General features: G+C 34.1%; 1 protein-coding gene across 2 annotated transcripts; it reads right to left on the bottom strand.

Moving 5' to 3' along the window:
• Positions 1-741: 741 nt before the first annotated feature.
• On the bottom strand, positions 742-19,230 carry LOC137806254 (mediator of RNA polymerase II transcription subunit 25). Of its 2 annotated transcripts, none has more exons than XM_068606259.1 (16): positions 19,095-19,230; positions 18,787-19,012; positions 16,740-16,770; positions 16,274-16,337; positions 15,682-15,812; positions 10,077-10,286; positions 9,879-9,944; positions 9,147-9,354; positions 8,741-8,811; positions 7,777-8,622; positions 4,558-4,611; positions 4,333-4,361; positions 3,064-3,132; positions 2,885-2,969; positions 1,779-1,865; positions 742-1,686 (listed from the first exon to the last, which is right to left on the bottom strand). In XM_068606259.1, exons 2-16 carry the CDS (start codon positions 18,882-18,884, stop codon positions 1,144-1,146), a joined length of 2,592 nt encoding a protein of 863 aa, XP_068462360.1. In that variant the 5' UTR covers positions 18,885-19,012; positions 19,095-19,230; the 3' UTR covers positions 742-1,143. The 2 variants fall into 2 exon arrangements, with proteins under 2 accessions (XP_068462360.1, XP_068462361.1); XM_068606260.1 differs by having other exon boundaries at positions 18,787-18,970; positions 19,095-19,228.
• Between the last annotated feature and the right edge of the window lie 1,993 nt (positions 19,231-21,223).

Raw genomic sequence — 21,223 nt, 5'->3', positions numbered from 1 at the left:
AACATGTACTTATCAAACTTAATGAATATACAACCACAAATAACATGTACTTATCAAACTTAATGAATATACAACCACAAATAACATCTACTTTTGAAAATTAATAAATAGTAAAAAAAAGTAACTTTGTGTACTAATAGTAAGCTAAAAGTGATATTGATAATACTTTTAATTATGACAAGAATTGGATATAGCTGAGGTTATAAATCAACATGTTCAATGCCATTTTCTACTTGAGTAAACTGCTCTTAGTCATCTCATGAACTATTTTTAAAATATCGTGAACTTGTTCCAAAAACTATCGGACAATCCCCAACAAAATTTAGTAGGTTTACGCCCTTTTTGTAGAGCTTGTGCTTTCTTTCAGTTGGTATGTGACCTAACCTCAAGAGGTTAGTTGTTTGCAGGACTAAGAGGAGTATATCATAAACAGTATGGAAAATGAAAGACAAGCACTGAATAGTAGCGAATGATTGCTTTCTTTGAGAATGGTAATTATATACACACGGAGATCACGCCATTACTCTCCAATGCAGAATCACAATAGCAATAATAAGAACCAACAATACTTTTATTGTTAGATATAATAATTTTAAAATCTAAGAGTTCAAATTTTCTTTTTCTCTTTTCAATTTCTCGGTTTATCCTTTTTCATCCCGTTTCTCACACAATACTTAACCTTCTTTCTCACTTAATAACCTTTTTGTGGCCTCCTTCTTTTGTGATGCACAAATATACAACTTCTTACCAACAGGAATACCTATATAGACATTTAGTTGTTTACATCACAGGAGAAAAGAAACGGCATTGTTTACAAATTTTCATATTTCAACATTATGCTGGGTTGCTAAACACAGTCAATCCTACACTTACCAATTTCATTCTCCAGTTTCAAAATATTTATCAAAATCAATTCTACCTAACTTTAAAATTAACATGCTTTCAAATATTAACTATTTAGGCTGAGTTTTTAATGGCTACATTGCAGAATAAATTAAATGGACATTCTAACGTCTTTCTGTGATAAAAACGTATCAGAGTGATAAATTATGAGCTAAAATACTTGTGACTGGATACCTGTCGCAGATGATTCTTTTAATACCATACCCTTCGTGGCCGTGGGGAAACCTATGAAAAATTGAGCTAACTCATGAATCCCCCTCCACCAATGTTTGTTGTTCCCTGGGAAGAAACTTGTCCCTGAGAAACCAGCTGTGACCTCCCAGGGCCTTGAACATAGGCTTGACCCATTCCTGCCCCAACCATCTGCTGCTGCTGAGGCTGCAGTTGCTGTAACTGTGGAAGCTGCTGCTGCTGCTGCTGTAGTTGTGGAATTTGTTGTTGAAGCTGAGGTAGCTGCTGCTGTTGCGGGATTTGTGGAAGCTGTTGTTGTTGCAACTGAGAAAGCTGCTGCTGTTGGACCTGAGGAAGCTGTTGCTGCTGTTGTAGCTGAGGAAGCTGCTGCTGCTGTTGTTGCAGCTGAGGAAGTTGCTGCTGCTGCTGCTGCTGCTGGAGTTGTTGCTGCTGCTGTTGCATCTGAGGAAGTTGCTGTTGCTGCATGTGAGGAAGTTGCTGCTGCTGTTGCAACTGCGGAAGATGCTGCTGTTGTGATTGCATCTGCTGGTGCTGTTGCTGCATTTGTTGCTGCTGCTGACTGGACAATTGTGGCTTAAATACAACCATGTCCTGCAAGCATTCAAGGCTTCAAGTAAATAAGCAAGGTATAACAGGCCAATAATTATAATAGAGCGTCAAGCAAATCAGCAACTAAATGTTACCCCAGGAAAAAGCATCCCAATCAAGCGGAAGGCTTTGTCAGAAACAGATAGTAGCAACGTCTGTGATGGTAATTGAATGACTGCACACTGAAAAATCAAACAACAAATTCAGGACCACAAAAAATTCCTCCTGCAAGAAATGAAACCAATGGTCCACATGCATAAGGTAATTCTTCATATACAGTGTATGATAGTTAAGGAAAGCAATCAGAATCATGGGATTTGATCTATGGAAATCAATCAAAATTATGTGATTTTATTTGTACATCAAATTATTAGGAATTGACATAATTAGAATCTGTTTTATTTCCTTTTTTGTTTTTTTTAGACAAAGCATTTAAAGATTATTGCCTGATAAGAATTAATCTCCTCTTCCTGTTTATACTTCCCCATTGCATCAATTTCAAATAAGTAAAAAATGTTCACTTTTCCGCATGGTATTAATGCACAATCTGAACCTCAACTGTGTTACTAAGTTTCTACCTATCTTGTGTGAATTTCAGGCTTTGGAATTGGAGAAGATTATTAGATTGCTGAAGAATGTGGTGGACTACCTCATTTGGAGCAAAGAACTAACTCTATCCCGTAACAAGTTTAGGGGCAAAGACCCTCCAAGATGTAGCCATTCTATTCCAACCACACCAATGAACTGCGAAACTGCAGGGCCAAAAATTGCAATCTCCTTTTTTGGCAAACCTTCACCCAAAGTAGAGGAACACATCTAACCTTCTCCTAAGGGATTTATTTAGATTTAAATAAAAATAGTCTCAAATCATTTGCAAACAGCTTGAACCTATAGGTTACCTTTGACAGGTCATTAAGTCAAATCATTATGAGACAGACAAGAACGTAATGCAACATACATTAATATTACTTGAGTTACAAGTATTATTAATTCAAAATCGTTTGCCATTAAGTTGTTGCCTTAAAATGCTCATAGAACTAAACCTGAATTACTTATAACTTTCATGAGCAAGAAGTTTAGAGAAGACATCAAGGGTAAAAATTCAGGAAATAATTGAAATTGTGGCTGAGTTCAAACAGCGTTTAGGAGAAGGGGGATTTATAGGAATGGGACAAAATAAAAACACCCAAAGATAACATACCAGCTTCTTTTCCTGCAGCTGACCAAGAAATCCGTGCGGGTTCATTGCCCGAAAAACTAGGAAATCTGCCTTTCCAACATATTGCCTACAAGAAAACATTAAGAACCAATATTAATGAGTATGTGTGTCTGTGTCCATGAGAGGAAATGAACATGGCAACAGTTAAAATAAGGAGTTACTTGTTATTCATGTGGTCCTGAGATATAAGGCGAACTATTTGCATTACAGAGGGCCAATTTGATGCAAGTCTGACATCCAAATCAATAACATGTGAGAAAATCAACAAATTAATGAAGTTAACAGAAGATACAAAGCATTTCAGACAGATAATAACATCAAAATCAATGATTCATAGACTCTTAACAAACTTCAGAAAATATCTAAATTGATAGTCAAGAATTGTATATACACCTTTGTTTGATGATGAATGTCTCAAAAAATAGACTTTCATATCTTTTATGTTCTAAAAAGACAACTTAGAATTTCCAGGAAAAAAAAAACGTTAGCTTCATCATGGTCTAAACATACAGAATTCATCAAATGCCTTTTCAGTTTCTCTCTTCTCTGTTCGGTTCCTGCCCCCACCTAGCACCAACAACACCATAGACTCACCTTTGACACTTACTCCTTCGTCTCATCTTTCAGTGTTGCATCGTAAGTCTGAAATTCTCATTGCTCTCTGATAAACGTATACATTCTACACATAGTACTTCACCTTGTTATACTTCTTTAAGTTCTTTAAGGTATTTCTCCTTCTTAATATTCTAGTCTTTCTTCCTTACACTCTATTTCAATTCCTAAGATTGCAAGTGATGTGTTTGCCCATCTAGGATGGAAACAAGTTGTGATAAACAAGATGTGTGGATTACAGAGCAATGGGACTTGGGACCTCGTCAGTCAATTTATGGCCAAACCATTATATTCTCATTGGGTTGTGGTAAAATGCATACTTAGGTATTTTAAAGGTACCTTCTTTCATGGACTACATATTCAGCCTGCATCTCTTGTCTAACCTTTGTCCTTGAAAGCCTTTTTGTGATGTTGATTGGGCGGGCATCTGATATTGATGATAGACATTCTACTTCAGGAGCAGCCATCTTGCTTGGTTCCAATTTAATATCTTGGCAGTCCTGAATGCAGCGAGTTACTGCTCGTTCTAGTATTGAGGCTGAGTATAGAAGTTTTTCTCAAACTTCCACTAAATTAACATGGATTTCTAAATTACTCACTGAATTGCAAGTTTCATTTACTAATGTTCTTCTTTATGACAATCAAAGTGTTGTATCTATTGCTCACAATCCGGTATTTCATAATCGCACTAAACACTTGATTTAAACCAAAATCAATTCAACCAAAAATAAGAATATTTTTTAAGTTTTTTAGTATAAATTTCAAACACAATATTTTCTATACTACTGGGAAGAGATAATACAGCATCCTGAACTTACGATTCAGAGGCAGAAGAATTCCTGTAACCCTGCCCACAAAAATTGCGCATCAGGATCATTCAAGAAAGAGGTAACGAGTTGCTATAAAATTACATCAATCTCCATTACTAAGAATGAGACGGAAAAGGCTAGACAGGGATATGAAAATAGGCTGTCCAAATTAAAAACAGAAATAACAAATTAAAGTGAGATTAAAATAATTTTATCATGCATATGAGAACATACTTCTAGCTTGGTGATAAAGACGGGCTGTCCTTGTCTTTGCCCAGACAAGCTTCCCTGCACAAATTTCAATTATTAAATATACAAAACCAACAAAGCATGCAAGAGTAATCCAAATTATTGCTACCACTTCAACACTTCCCAATTATTCTTCAATTTAGATTTATATAGATATAATTATAACCAACATACAGTATAAATATGATGTTTTCAGTACAGTATTTTATGATTTAAAAAGATAACTTAATGAGATAATAGAAAAGTTCCTAGTGCTAAATAAGGTATTTGTAAAGAACCAAGGAACTAGAAATCACCTGTTGTGGACCATAAGCTAAGGGAATATTAGACTAGGTGTGGTAGTGTAAATGCAAGAATTATACAAACATATAGAAAGGCAGATTACTAACAAACCTGCCATAAGCAGTAACATGCTAGCAAGGCATTGCATTTAAAACAGTTTCACATTAAAGAACATAAAAAGAGGTTGATAATTTGAGAGAGGAAAGCTTGTGCAAATAATGATTAGAAGTATTGAAGGTTAATTAGCTTTGACCATCAGATTTTTCACAACTTCAGATGTTACTCTTGCTCATTTTAACCATAAAAAGAGGTTGAGAGTTTGTCTGAGAGATGCTAGTATAAATAATTATTAGAATAAGTCATGCAAGTTAGGTAATTAGCTTGAACTAACAGATTTTTCACAACCTCCAATGTTACTCTTGCCCATTTCAACCATAACACCTGTATACTCCATCTCGAGGTGCCATTTTTGGCTAGAGTGCAAGCACTTATATACTAAGCATAAAGTTTAACAGCTAACTCAACCTTATAAAACCGACTTATAAGGTGAGGTTTGCATCCACTTGTATACTATAAAATGTCCTTATATCTAATTGATGTGGGATCTCAAACACACCCCCTTACGCCGAGGCTGGCAACTCGTGCATGGGACTATAAATTTATGGGTGGTCCGATAGCGGCCTGATAACGGGTGATCTGATAAACCCAACAAACTCTCGCTAGGATAGGCACTAAATGACTCTGGTACCATATTAATAAATGAACTTTAAGCCTAACTCAGCCTTATAAAACCTAAGAAGTGGACTTTAAGTCTAACTTAACCTTATAAAATCGGCTTATAAGGTAAGGTTTGCCCCCACTTATATACTATGAAATGTCCTAATCTTTAGTCGATGTGTGATCTCCAACACACCCCTTCACGCCAAGACCTACCAACTCGTGTGTGGAATTATATATTATGCGTGATCTGATAGCGGTCCAATAGCGGGTGGCCTGATAAGTCCAACAAACTCTCATTAGGATAGATTCTAAATAACTCTGATACCATATTAAGAAGTTGACTTTAAGCCTAACTCGACCTTATAAAACTGGCTTATAAGGTGAGGTTTGCACCCAATTATATACTATGACATGTCCTAATCTCAAATCAATGTGGGATCTCTAACACAACTTATTTATCAACATGTAATTTGTTCTATCAATTTTATTATAATTTCTTGCTTCCCTTTCCAATTGTTTTCATTCATTCCTTGGTCCTCTAATGTAAATTTCCTCTAGGTCCCTTGCTTGTTTTTAAATAAATTGTTACTTACTAAAAACTTCAAAAAAAAGTAGTTGTCGATAATATCTGCTCTAGATTAGAAACACACTTACAAGAGAAACAAAATCGCCGACAAATAGTGGATCCACCATGCAAACACAGATTTACGATTGCCTCAAGTTTTAGATACCATGTGATAAGATAAAAGAGGCATAAAAATTCAGTTATATGCTAGAAAACACCAATTCTACAAAATAGAATGTCGACATGTTGGTCACGTCTTCCATATGTGTCCAACACCCCTCAATCTCACAATTGAAAAATGATTTTGGCATGAACATCTCCTCAATACATCTTAGACACTTCTTTGATACAACTTGAGCACAATTATAGAGTGAATGAACTAGCTAAACACTTCCTAGACACTAGTATCATAAAAAGGTAAAATGAAATAAAATCAAAATATCTTATAAATATTGCAAGAATCAACGTTTTTTTTCCACAGGACTTAACTGGTTATTTTAATTAATAAGATATACTTTTCTTAAAATTTTATTGTGAGGATAGTTATTATATGAAAATCATAAAGCTTACCAAATTTGATTTTTCAATGTGAATTATATAAATCTTAATTCTCAATGGAGATTTTTCATGTTGATTATATATGTGATGTCCCTATACCCAATATTTTGGACATGAGCCTTGTCTTGGTGTCCATAGTCGTGTCATGTCCGGTGTACGTGTATGAATCAGTGCTACTTCATACATTATATGACATAGAGCTGCTAAATCAAAAGGATCCTTAATATCTTAATTCTTAATAACTATAGTTTTAGCATATATTAACAAATTTGCTATAATATATACATTTCATACAAAAATTACAAGCAAGAATCCTTAAGGCATGTTTTGTAGTGAGGATGAGCGCAGGATAAAAACGTGATAGGCTAAAAACAGGATAAACTTTGTAATCATAGATTCATATCTTATGTATGGTGTACACCTAACAAATTAGATATCTATAGGATATGATATAAATTATAATCAAATGACATTATTTTTAGTTAAAACACATATACTTTTCCAAAAAATAACTTCTAATACATTTTTTAATAATGAAAATTATAACAAATTATAATGTTAACTAAATTACATAAAATTATATTTAACCTATGCAGTTACTTTCTTTAAAATTATAAAATATGAAAAATATTTTTAAAATTATAATTATTGTTCAAATATATTTCTTTGAAACTATTTAAATATTAATTATTTAATTTTAAATAAGTTAAAATATTCATAAAAAATTATTATTATTATATATATATATATATGAGATAATATGATGAATACAAAATTATAACATATAAAAATATTCTGCAAATTAATATATTTTATATTAGAATTATCATATCTTAATATGAATAAATATTTATAATATAGAATAGTTGCTAATTACTATAATTTATCAGATGTTATATATTTACATATATTCCAACAATCACAATTCATCGAACAAGAGATGAGATGCCAAATGTTACTACAGGGAAACCATAATAGAAAGAGAAATGCACTAAAAATAGAAATTGCAATCTGGAAAAAGTCCAATGCTGTAAAACATAATTCTGACAAGTGAATTTCCATGGAGGAAGGCAACATACCTCCCAGACCTTCACATATTTGGATTGAGCAGACTGCATACCACCTGATGTTTGCTGCGACAAAGGCATATTAGCTGCGGCATTGTTCCCAAGGGCCTGCATGCCTGATTGTACTTGTTGAGACATTCCAGGAGTAGGAATCATTGTGCCATTCCCAGAAGAGACAACTGATGAACCAAGAGCACTCATTGCATTTTGGTTCATGGGAACCCCACCTTGCACCATTTGGGGCCCTGAAAGGTTTCCTTGACTCATACCAGATGCCTGTTGTCCCATACTAACAGCCCCTTGAAGATTACCCAATGGTTGTGAAATCCCAATGTTTGAACTTGAAGACAAATTAGAAGTGTTTGAAGTTAATGAACCGAGACCTGGGTTTTGTCCAACCTGTGCAGGAACAGAAAGAGGCCCAGAACTAGTTATTGATGTTATCCCTGATTGTCCAGATGGAAATACATTTTGAGCCGCAGGTACAGAAGATGTCATCCCACTAGATATCATGTTTGACATGTGCATGGCAACAGGAGTCTGACCCATTGATGGAAGTCCCATAGAGGTTCCACCACTTAAGGCAGCAGAATTCATCACCTGCCGGGCTTGAGAGAGATTATTCAATATGCTCACATTTGCTTGAGTGGGATTCACTGGACGAAGGCTCTGCAGCATTGACACTGTAGGCTTTGTATCTTGTGCATTTTCATTATTTGTTATAATATCTTGAGAAACTGAAGATGGAGAAGACGTCTGCAAGCTTGGAACTACTTGACTAGTACTAGTAGCACGAGGAACAGACGAATTATGAGGAAACGGAGGCCCAGATACCATGGAGGTTACAGGAACTTGCTCCTAAAGATTTATTATATAAAATCAAGGATCATGTGAAAAATTGAGTCAGAAAAAAACTAAAACCAGTCCCATAGTTTAGACACAAGTTATAGAATAGTCTCAAGGATCTTAGGTTTACCACTTTTACAGTAGCAGGAGGAGCCACATTACCAGCAGGAACTGGTTGCCGGTTTGCAATAGATCCATTAACTAAAAATCAATAGAAAAATCATGTTAACTATATAATAAATCCTCAACCAGAACATAAAAAAATAATAAAGCACTTACATCTATTGTAAACTGCTGGCCAGTGACCAACTAAAAATGATAAACTAGTAACCTAAAGCAACTATCTGATTCTGAGTTCTACAAATTAGTACCCTAAAGCAATGTAATGTAAACATAGATCCACAATGAAGTTTCTATTTAAATTTTCCACCCGAAAGTGAAGATAAACAAGAAATATAAACTAACCAGGCAAACAATAAATATTGCAGTAAATGAAAATGCCTTGACAAGGAAGCATACACAGAATGTAAAATGACCTGATGGCATAGAAGTTGGGGGTGCCCCAGTAACTGGTGTTACAGAAACAGCATCTACTTTAACAGGACTTTGATTTGAAGGCAAACTAGTGATCCCAGAACGGCTCAGAGCACTGCGAGCTTCCCTGAAACTTTCTGATATTAAAATAAGAAAATGAGGGGTTTTTGCCTCAAGTGGTGGATCAGCTGCTCTATTACTTCGTTTTCCCTAAAATGCCAAAGGAATATGATCAATATTATAACAAAACTCCATAGAAGAAAAAATAGTTAGTCTCTCTTCAAAAATTTGAAAAATATTTCATAATATATGTATTATATCTTCAAATAGAATAGTAATTTATAATATCTGGTGCAATCTATAGAATATATTGCATATTCTTGACATTCATCTTAATGCAACATCCCATGTCTGTGTCAAGTGCCAGGCTTCTCTGGAACCAACAAATATAGAATTTAAGTAAAAAGGTGCTGAAAAATTCAGCATATGCATGGTCATTAGATTTTTTTCGATAGCAACATTTCCTTGTGAAAATTATTAAATGACAATGGTTCATTTTAGTATATATAAATTAACTTATTATTTTGTTCATTTTATAAATCCAGAACTTAAAATGAAAATTATTTCAAACATTACATCTTTACAGAATAATTTTTTTTAACTCAAAATTCAGTGATGAATTTTCAATGCTGAATCAAACACATTTTAGTAGAAGAGTGATGTGTCATCCTTACCGCATTGTAGATGGCTTTAATTTTGGGAAGTTGTTTTGGGCAGATAACTGACAGGGAAATAGAAAACTGCATGCACAAGATCTCATACCATTAATCAAAGTGTAAATGCTTTGACCACTGACACAAGGCATTAAAACTGAGACTAAATTCACAGCCAACAAAAACACAGTTCCACCAAAATAAATAAACAAAGAATACCTGAGGAAATGCTTTGGCCACCGCTTCAGCATCATATAAACGGTTCCCAGAGTCAGAGTCAATGGTTTCACTCTGCTCTAGGTTCTGTGGTCGTGGAACATAAACTGGTGTCTGCAATGGATAGGGATTACTAGCTGCAATAAGGATACAATGTTTGTGCACATCCACACTCTGCTGATTAGGGCCTCCGCTTTGAGAATTCGGGAACATCTAAGCATTCCAACATTAGGTGTGACTCGTGTGAGGATCTAAATTAATCTTTCAGCCCAAAGAGATGCCCATAAAGTTTCTACTATCTAAATAACAATTTTAAATTATGTACTTCACTCTAGAAAAAATTACTACAGATTATGAATGGTGGTGTGTATCACACAAGAAATGCTGAAGACCTTACACAACAAAAATGCATTCTAGCTATCATAAGATATCCAAAAGAAGTGAACAGAAACCAGTTATAAGTGTACTAATAACATGTATAGTAACACAAAGAAAGGCATTTAAAGAAATAAATAGATTCCCTACACACTAGACTATCCATAACTTGAAAAGAAAAGCACAAATTCAAGAAAACTGTAGCCTCAAGCCTCAAAGAACAAAGCTTCCGACTTTCAGTCTAATGGGAACTATCATCACTTTAGGTTGCTAAACATATGTTTTAGTTTGTAATGAAGTTTTTCTTCTCTAACAGGAAAAGACATTGAATGGATTAAAACAAATTCAAGAGAAAAAAAGAAATATATGTACAAAAGGTTGAAGGATAAGAAATCCAAAATGACAACAAAAGGAGGGGAAAGGATAGAGTTAGATTAGAGGCTTTTGAGTTCTAACACCTTGAGGGGGGGGGAGGCAAATGTCACAGATCTCACTGAACAAAATAAAGGTTCAAGAGCAGGAGTCTCTTCAATATTACACTCACAGAACCATAGTACTCAATAGTGCACTACAGTAGGACAGCAGAGCAGCCATAGGCTGTTTGTTAAGTGATTCAAATAGTGGAGCAATTTTCAATAAAAGCCACATTGGGTGCAAAAGGGGCCAAAATAGCAACGCTGCACTACCATGACACAGGCATTCAAAGCCCATTTTTAACCCTGGAACATCATTTTTCCAGGTAAAATACCGCACAAAAAGTTTTCCTTGTTTGGACCCATAGATGGCACATAACAGCCAGCTTTAAAAATGCCACAGGAACATAGGATAGCCGCTATTTCTAAAATAATTATTGTTTATGAAATGTATACTATCTACTTTTAAATTCTCAAAAACAATAAAAAAATTACTCAAAATAAAAAATCGCAAGTTTCTTGACTCTCAAAACAACACAGATACAAGTAAATATCTACAAAAGTCAAATACAGCTTCCCTAATTAAAATTTATCAATCATCGTCTTCTAAATCCATGTCTTCTTAGTCATTTACACTATTATTACATTGATAGACTTCAATTTTGGAAACTAAAATCCCAAAAACAGCCCTAATGTGTCACTGCTTCTGTTGAGAGGGACTTCTTTGGAATAAAAAACATAGCACCACTTTAGTGGCTACAACAGCCACTATTTACTCTACTACATACACTATAGCACGCTATTTAAAACCCCTAGTTTTGACCTACATTCCTTCAAACTGTATAAGATTTTTTTTTCTCAGATTCTTTTCTGTTTTCTTCCATTAAACATATCCCAGCTAGTATTCTGCTATTTGTTTTATCTAATTTGGTATGATGTGCTTGTAGTAATTTTAGATTCGTCTTTCATTTCTTTACTACATTAGTCATTACTATGTTCTTATCTTACTACTCCTAGGTTGATAGTTGACTTTTTGTGTATAAACTGACTTATTACTTAAAATGAATTTCTTTAATTTTGGGCTTTTTGTGTTTCTTTTGAGTATTCATATAAATTATTTAGTTTGTATATATTTAAAATAGTCATCAACCCACTTCCTGCTATCCGACCGTATAGCTATTTCAAAGTTAGCCACTATGTGCCACTATCCGAGATTGGTAAGCATAAAGCGGAGTGTATGTCACATGAAGCAGAAATCAGTGCATATGTACTCTCTGCACATAACAGAAAACAACATGTGTGTATGTACACAAAGGGGAAAAGTGTGGCCCTGCCCTTTGTACACGGAACAAAAAAGATATCAGTATTAAGAAGCATACCAAAAGCAATACAAAAATAATGATACTTTCAATGCATAAATAAGAATAGGAAAGAAATATAGAAAAATTTCATACTTTATTTTGCTTTGTCGGTTGTATTACTGTATACAATGTTTAAATAGTTATAGAAATATGATAATAATATATTTGAACATGGAAGTCTAAAACTATTAGAGAAAAGATCAACAAACCTAAACATCACCCTAAGAGATTTTAATTAACTAGTTTACAACAAAGTATAAAACATGAAATTGTTTCAAGTATTAAATCTCGACAGACACATTTGCTTCGAAGAGTGTGTCAATGTTGTTTTATGCCAACAACATCTATGAAAGGACTATTTGGCACCTCTGCATGCACCAACCACCTTGTACAATCTTGACATTAAAAGTTAAAATTTATCTAACCTAGGCCTGATAAGTCATGTTGAGTATCAGAATGTTTCCTCAAGAAGAAAATTGCGATTAATGTTGCATGAAGAGCATTTATTGCAACCCTCATAATCTACGTTGTCAGACACAGCTTGACAAACGAAGAACTTCTCAAGACTCACAACAGCCAGTAAAAATTTGCAACGGCTATCTTTCAAGATCTCTAGAAATAGAAGTTACATTTGAAGAAGAAAGAACTTATGCTCACTAACAAACAAACAATTTTATAGAGATAAAAAAAATCTCAAGTGAAAAAGCTTGCAATCTAGCATGTTGATAGAACATTAGCAACCTAAAAGAGTAAACATTATCTTGTATTCATCTTAGGACGTAACACCTCTTTTGATCACATTTCTTGTAAACAAATGTTTTAGCCAGGAGTAACTACTATTCCAAATAATACTCAGTGTCTTATTCAAGAGTGGTTGTTGTTCCAAAAATACGTGGTTGTTTACCCAGGAGTGGCTGAGGTCCAAAGAATGCTCGATTTGTAATTTGCAGCATTAGTCTGCATAGTGGAACTTGATCGTGTTGATCAAGAACAAGATGTAGTATTGTTAGCATGGGTACCAGTAAGTACAGAGCGTATATCTTCCTTTATTTTTAGCACTTTCAAATTGTACATTATTGAACAACACATCTAACATTAAAGAAGGAATTCCTTTTATACAAAATTTGCGAAAATACATTTTGACAATGAATCTATCACACAAAAATAGCATTTGATCATTCGATAAGAAACTGCACTAGCTAATTATTGCAAAAAATATTAATATATAACTCAAGTCTCCCTTCTTGTGTATTTGACCGGTTCTTACTAGAACATATTATACAATATAGAATGTCTTGTGAAACTTAGCTTTGTAGTAACACTTTTTTCCTAGAAACTAGCAAACCAAGTAAAACACTGCTTGATGACTTAATCCATATTGCGGGGTAAAAAAGACATTTTCCAACAAATTGCACAAAAGGAAAGATCAATTGCATGGATCCCATGGACTTGGGTAAAGACAAACTTTAGGTGATATATATTACTTATCACGAGATCCCTCTTCAAAACTTCCTAAAATGTCCTTGTAGTTCTCCCCCTACAACTCTATATCATTCACTGGGCTATAAAACATGCAATCTACTATCCTCATCGGTGCCTCCAACAGACTTTCCTTCACCTTAACCAACTTCTGGTCATCTTTTCCTAAATCTATATCCATATAAATATATATATATAAGCAATATCACTCCCCAGATTACAGGAACAATTTCATACAAGCAGTAAACAAATTCTTAATGAGACAATAGCCAGTGACAATTAAGGTAAACAATGTTAATAATATGACCATAATAATTTAGGTATGTAACTTCTTTATCCATAAAAGTTTTCTTTACTCAACTATAGTTCAACTCAAGGTTGTCAAACTCGCGAGTCTACGTAGACTCGTGGGAGCTCCGTAGACTCGTGCGAGCTCCGTAGACTCGACTCGTAGGATCGTAAGAGTCTACTATCAACCTGCAACCCGCGACCACCTGCAACACACGACCACCGCAACACGCGACCACCTGCAACCCGCGGCCACCGCAACCACCGCACAAACCACCTGCAACCCGCAAACGCTCCGCTAGATCGACTGTCGCACTCCACAGAAGAAGACGCAAACACAAACAAAAATGAAACGTGAAACCCTAATTTTCCCATTCAGAACGACACCGTTTTGGGGTTAAGAAAAAACCCAGTTGGACTCACCAACTCGGACCAGAGTCGCGAGTCCACTCCAATTTAACCGAGTCTACCGAGTTTATCCAAAAAAAACGAGTCTACTACCGAGTTAACTCGGTAAGGCCAAGTGGACACGTAAACTCGGACGAGAGTTTGATAACCATGGTTCAACTCATACTTATTATGGTTGGAATGTAAAAGCCAACCCCAAAAACACTAGTGTTATATAGCACAAGACAGGATGGCCGTTGTTTTTATACAGATTTAATAATTTATACTATATACATATAAATACTCAAATGAAAAGGAAAACAAAAACTCAAATATACTATGAATACCTAATTACCAACAAAAAAATCATATAAATGTAAAGAAAAACATAGTAAATAACAAAAGGGGTCCTTGAGATGTGTCGTAGTTGTCCACTGTCACACAGACCAAAAGGACAGAGAATAGAACAGAGGGTGTCAAGAATTCGGGACTCATAACTGAGAAAAGAGTGAAGGGTGGTTTTCACCAGAAAACTGCACAAAACGACACAGTTTCAAGGGTCAAAAAGGGTTTTCAAAAACCCTCAATATAGTAGCACTATAAAACCATGCAGGACTGCTCTTGGGCCAATCATTGTGGCCAAATGCCACAAAGACAAAACATACCATGAATCAATTGTAGCCGCTCATGCACGACAGCCACTGCCCCATGATAACACTGCAAAGCTGCTACTTTTCAGCTATTGTGAATACTGTGAACATTCCAACTCAGCTTGTTAACTCAAATCATATGAATTAAGGAGCTAAATTGGCATAAATGGCCAATATGAACTGATCAAGCCAATTTAGCTCCTGAACATGATTAATTCAATCAGCTTCATTAAATTAATTTAGTTCAAAATGCATTCATCCAACCAATAAAAGTGCACAGCAATATCACTATCACTGTGATCCACCATTAATGTACTGAAATACTTGAATTATCTGTGATGTTATATGCACTTATAAGTGTAATTAAACATAGGGGAATTTCCAAGTACCCTAACTTTCATAGTATCTATCATATATCCCCCAAATGTCAACCCACATTCAATCCATCGCATAAGAATATTTTGATCAAAATAAATAATAAATAAATCCAAGACAGAGTAAGAAAGCAAAGAACACATGTGCTTCTGTAGAAACAGAGACAAAAGATGTAGAGGGAAACAACATACAGGAATTATCCAGATCAGATATATAGATATCAAATGAACACTGAAAGAATACAGGCAAACAAGAATCTAAATGTAGACAACACGCATACCATCAGAGCTTCAGAAAGCCCTTCAGCAATTGCTGCATCATTAAAACCACCACCATTAAATGGTATAGAAGATAGCCACAGGAAGAAAACATCTGGGTCTCTAGTCCAACCAGTTCGTTGCACAAGGCAACCTGCATGCAATGATGCTCAACTAAGTGTATATACTCAATAGACTAGTCAATTGAAAATAAACTTACCAGTGTAATAGCCAGAACTCAAGCAGCATATTTCAAGAGATTATGTTTTCAATTAAAAGTGGGTAGATAAACTTTGTCAACTTTCTAGTTTAATTTAACTTCCAATTAGGGGGGGGGGGGGGGGGGGGGGGGACACAATGCACAAATTTGATATTTAGAAACTATTTGTCCTTCCAGACACACAATCAGCAGAAACTTTATATTTAGAAATTATTTTACCTTTTTTTCTTTTTTTAATAGGTAAGGTAAGAGTTATTTGAAATGCAAAAGGTGTAAATAAAAAAAGAAAATGAACTGGCAAGGGATATATGCAACAATATTAGTTTAAAAATTTTGTAAAAAATCTAAATAAAGAGCCAACATGTAACATGAAAAAAAAAATAGCAGAACTATACCAGAATAACATCCATGAGTATTATAGGTGACTAGAGCAAACTCCACATTGGGAGTCGATGACTTCTGCAAAAAAAGGGGGAAATGTATGATCAATAAATAAAACTATATGATCATCATTCAGTAAGATAGAAATAATATCACATCTACAAGTATATCATCAAATTCACTTCTGACCTCTCTAAACAATCAATAATCACATAAAAAAAAACCTTTTTACTGTTCCTAACTAATAATACTGATATACTTAATAGTGTTTTGCCACATCACGAGAAACTTTAGACATAAAGCACAGCTACTACTGCTGGCAGCCCTAAGGATAGAATATTTTTTCTCTAAAGTTTATGAAAATGGCCAATACATTCAACAAATTACGACATAAGACAACTAAATCAGAACAGTGACAAAGTAGATACTGGTATTTTGTCAAAGATTATGAAATTTTCCGGGAAGCAAAATGCGTATTACCTGCCCAGTTGAGTCATTTCCACCGAAAGACCTGTACAAATACCACAATTGGTTAAAACAGGTGATGACAGTATATAACCTTTAAAATAACTTCATGAGTAAGACAACATGAAAAAACTGAAATTTACATATAAACAAACAATGAAAGCTTTTGGAATAATGGGCAATGCATGGTTTACCAAAGTCCAGAGCAGGTGAGGAACATGACTATCTATTTTTAGCTAAGACTTCTGTTGAATTCCAGTTCCCAAAATATTTTTTACAAGTACAGGACTAATAAATATATTGTCCTATTCTTTGATACTTGATCAGAAACCTTTACCTACTTACCATTGCAGAGCAGACGTTTCATTCAGAAAAAAGAATTTGGATTTTTTAATTCTTGGTGAACTCAGTGTTGTAACTTGTCAGAGTGAGAGCAGTTTCTTTCAGGAATTCAGCAGAAATAAGAGGAGGAGGACTTTGTGCTCACATGCTACCTATTGGTGTATTTGACAGGAAAGGAATGTTTGGATATTTTAAGTGTTCTACCCTATCTTTAGATTTCTTGTAGGACAGGACCTTCGTTTGAAACTTCTGCCCATGGCCTCATCAGAGAGCATTATTGTATTCTTATTTTGGTAGAATTTGGTAGAAAAAGGAAATTCTATGAGAAATATGAAGAAAATAAAAACCCAGGTGCAGATAAGAAATCCTGCAACGGAAAAACAAACAAGACAACACAAAGGCATAAAGAACTTAAGGATGTAATCAATCTTTCTAAGTCTTGGTGACAGCAACCTCCTTGGAACAACCATGATCTTAAGCAACAATAAGGAAAATAGAATCTAAACCCTAACAAGGGAAAAAAGTGAACCATAAATAAGTGACCATTCTGCTCCAACTGAACACTTCTTTTTACCTGTTCTTTTTATGCCTCTATCTAGGAGGGTATTTTTTTCGACCCTCTCTTTTAAGTAGTATTCTGCCAACAAACCTTCAATTGCCATAAACGAAAAGAGAAAAGGCGCTATTGGTCGCCTACGGTAAGAGAGGAATTTTTCTAACTGAGTACATCATTTTATATATTTGTGCAGCCAATATGAAAGTATTAATTTTGAACAATAAGCTCGAATGTTCATCTTCACAAATTCTGACATTGTTGTGGTTTATAAACTTTTAATATATATGCTTGACAAGTATTAATAAGTGGACTAAGCTTAACTCAACCTTATAAAACCACCGGTTCATAAGATGAACATTTTACTCACTTATATATTATAAAATGTTTTTATCTCTAATCGATGTGAGATCTCCAACAACAAGGTTTGTTTGTATAGTATGATTAGGAACCATAATTGCTATCCCACTTCTTTTAAATATTCCTTTGAGCAAGGAAAACTTGTAATGACTACCATTAAGGATTCCTTCAACTGCTAGGATCAAATAGCGTCAACAAAAAGGCATGGCCTTGGATTATGGCGATCCCATAGGTTGTCTAAAAGTAGTTATGTGCTAACTTTTGAACTAGGCTACGTCCATTTTCCCAAATTTAACCCAGTGCAAGAGGGAGAAGCATACAAACACATCAACCCCAAAATCAAAAACTACTGTAATCCTAGAAACTTAAATGAAACACAATTAAGAAACAAAGACGGTTCCTCAAGAAACACAATTAAGAATCAAAAATTACTGCAAAGGATTATCAGTTTAGCCGAATAGACATGTCGTATTCAAAAAACCCAAATAAAGATATCAGCAGTTTATTGCCACTAAAGGCTAACACATCTCTCAAACCATGGTTAAAGTAAACGCTATATTCCATCTTGAAAAAAAATCAATAATAATATTAAAATCAGGGTTTCACCAAGCGTAACAACAAAGGTGTTCTTCTTTCTATAGTTCGAAATCAATTAACAACCAACAAAAACGAACCCCACTTTGAGCACAGCACCATTAAAACCAAAGCCAGAACAAAAGAAAAAGGAAGAACTAATTCTGATCGAAATGAAAGGGAAATTAACATTAAAATTGGTAGAAAAAAAGAGAGAAGTAAAAGGAAGGAAACCTGATCATCTTGTCGAGATAATCCACGAGAATAGTCTCCCAATAAGGTCCCATAGCAGCGGTGCTTTCGACGACAACGATGAGCTGGAACTCCGCCATCTCCAAAACTCTAGGTTTCGATTTTTCTCGCGTGGAGAAAGTTTAGGTCTCGTATCACAATTTATGCGAGAAATTGATGACTCATGCTACACAATTTATGTGGAAAATTGAATACTCGTGTCACAAAACTGGAAAGTAGAAAAGCGCATTCAATCTTTCAACGGAATCGCAGAAAAAAAAAAAAACGAAAATCTGAAAATGAATATTCACAGTGTTTCAGAAATTGGGTGCTGAGAGTGCAGTGGCCACCAAGAGAGTCTTTGATTCATTCGGTTTAACTACGATGCGCGAAAAAAAAAAAAAAAAAAAAAAACTAGAGTCGTTTGTGCTTGACGCATGTCGTTCTGTGTGATGAAATGCATTTGTAACTTTATAAAACGTTTCTAACCAATGCCGTTACAGTTTGTTGCATTTTTTTTTTCTGTGTTGTTTTGTATTTTTCTCTCTTTGTAACAGTGATTGTGACGAGGTATAAGGTGGTTTTAGGTCTGATGGAACACAAAAAAGTAGGAGCTGCTCTCAATGGTCAAAGGGCAAAACATAATAATCTAAATTAAAATTGGAATATCAAAGAGTTAAAAAATAATACATTAGAGTGGAAGATCATGGAAGACACTTCTACACCATTAAATATATGGATATTTTTAACTCATGAAAAGTCATAAATATGTTTTTTTTTCTTTTTATTTTTGTGAAACTTAATTTTGGTACTTATGTTTTAAAAATTGATTAAATAATCCTCAGATTCTAAAAGACACGTGTATTTAGTTTTTTGATTAATTTTTATTTTTATTTCTTTTAGTAAAATGAGTATATTTGTTCCTATTTTTATTCATCTTGACATTAGTCTATCAAAACTATTTATGATTCGTCTACCATAATCACGATGAGTAGTATAAGAGAATTACTTTTATTAGTTTATCTTTATTATTTAATTATTTATATATATATAAAGTACTATTAATTATGTAAAAATTCTAAGTCTTTAGATAGTTAATGAGTATATATTAGTCACGGTTGTGTGTCAAAATTTTCTTAAGGTTTGTGATATGTTTTTTTAAAACTTTTAGATGATCTTTTTTAGCGTCTAATATGTTGTTAGGGTTGTCTACCGAGATCTTCATCTAAGACTTTAATCTTAATATTTTATGAGTGTCTAATGTTTCTTTATATTATGTTTGAACATGGTCTAACGATAACCATGAGACTTTTTGTGCTTTTGTTTGCTTGTTCAGTCTTTGGTCACCTATTAATCCTTCGTAAGATGTCTAGTGAATGATCGGTTGCATCTATTTAGACTAGACGCAATCTTGGATTTATTCACATTTGGCAAACTTTTAGATATACCAAAATTTTGTATTGTTTATTGACATTAAAACTAGGATGACTTGTTGGCAAATGTGTAGACTTCTCCCTAATCATTTATGCCTTAACACTACTAATCATTATGATTAGAAATAGTATTCATTGTCAGTTTTAACTTGTAAACAAGTACACAAAGTCACTCTTAGAAATACAACAAAAGTTGTTTGTGTTTACAAGGAAAACTTTAAACAATATTATGTATGAAATAATCACTCCTTGCACTAGAACCTCACTTCATAGAAGTAAAGTGTTTACAAAGAATTTTATAACTTTAAAGTCATAGACAAACTTTTACAATAAGCACTTAAAAGCTTTTAGAATACTTTTTTCATGTAATTTTCACTCAATTTTCATATGTTTCATTTAATTGGTTTTGCATCTATTTATAGATGTCCTGAAAAGGAATGTTCTAGCTTGCATGTTTTTCTTTGTCCTTTCTGTCAACGTTTTTCAGAACGTGCTTGACTATTCACTTACAATGTTCATTATTACACTAAATGTGCATGGTGAAGGACAACTTTTATTGCACATATTCTTTTGTGCTTTTGATAACACCATATTAAGAATACAATTTCATAAGAGTTTGTGTGCTTTTGTCATAATCATTTTTGGGAAGTTTGATTCAACTTCCTTTAAATTAGACTTTCTCACATTAAGTGTTTTATGGTTTCCACATGTAAGCTTTGCCTACTAATTTAAATATGCCAAGTCTTTTTGTTCTTGCTTCTAACATCACTTTGACCTTAAGTTCTCATTGCACATAATATGCAAAAGATATGGGACTAAAATGTACAAAAGTGAACGTTCAAGCCAAAGGAAGAAGTGCCTTAAATTACACTAAATTTAGTTAATCCTAAGTGATGTGGGACTTCATGCTATGTGCTTCTCTTCTTCCTTACTTTAGTCGAGTTTCTCTTATGTTCTTCATGGGTTAGCCATCCAAACAAGGTTTAATTGGAGGCTCAATGGAGGCC

This window comes from Phaseolus vulgaris, chromosome 3, assembly GCF_000499845.2.
Source record: "Phaseolus vulgaris cultivar G19833 chromosome 3, P. vulgaris v2.0, whole genome shotgun sequence".
Lineage (NCBI taxonomy): Eukaryota > Viridiplantae > Streptophyta > Magnoliopsida > Fabales > Fabaceae > Phaseolus > Phaseolus vulgaris.
Note: the sequence above shows the minus strand (reverse complement) of the source record. Positions and strands in the feature narration are given on the sequence as shown.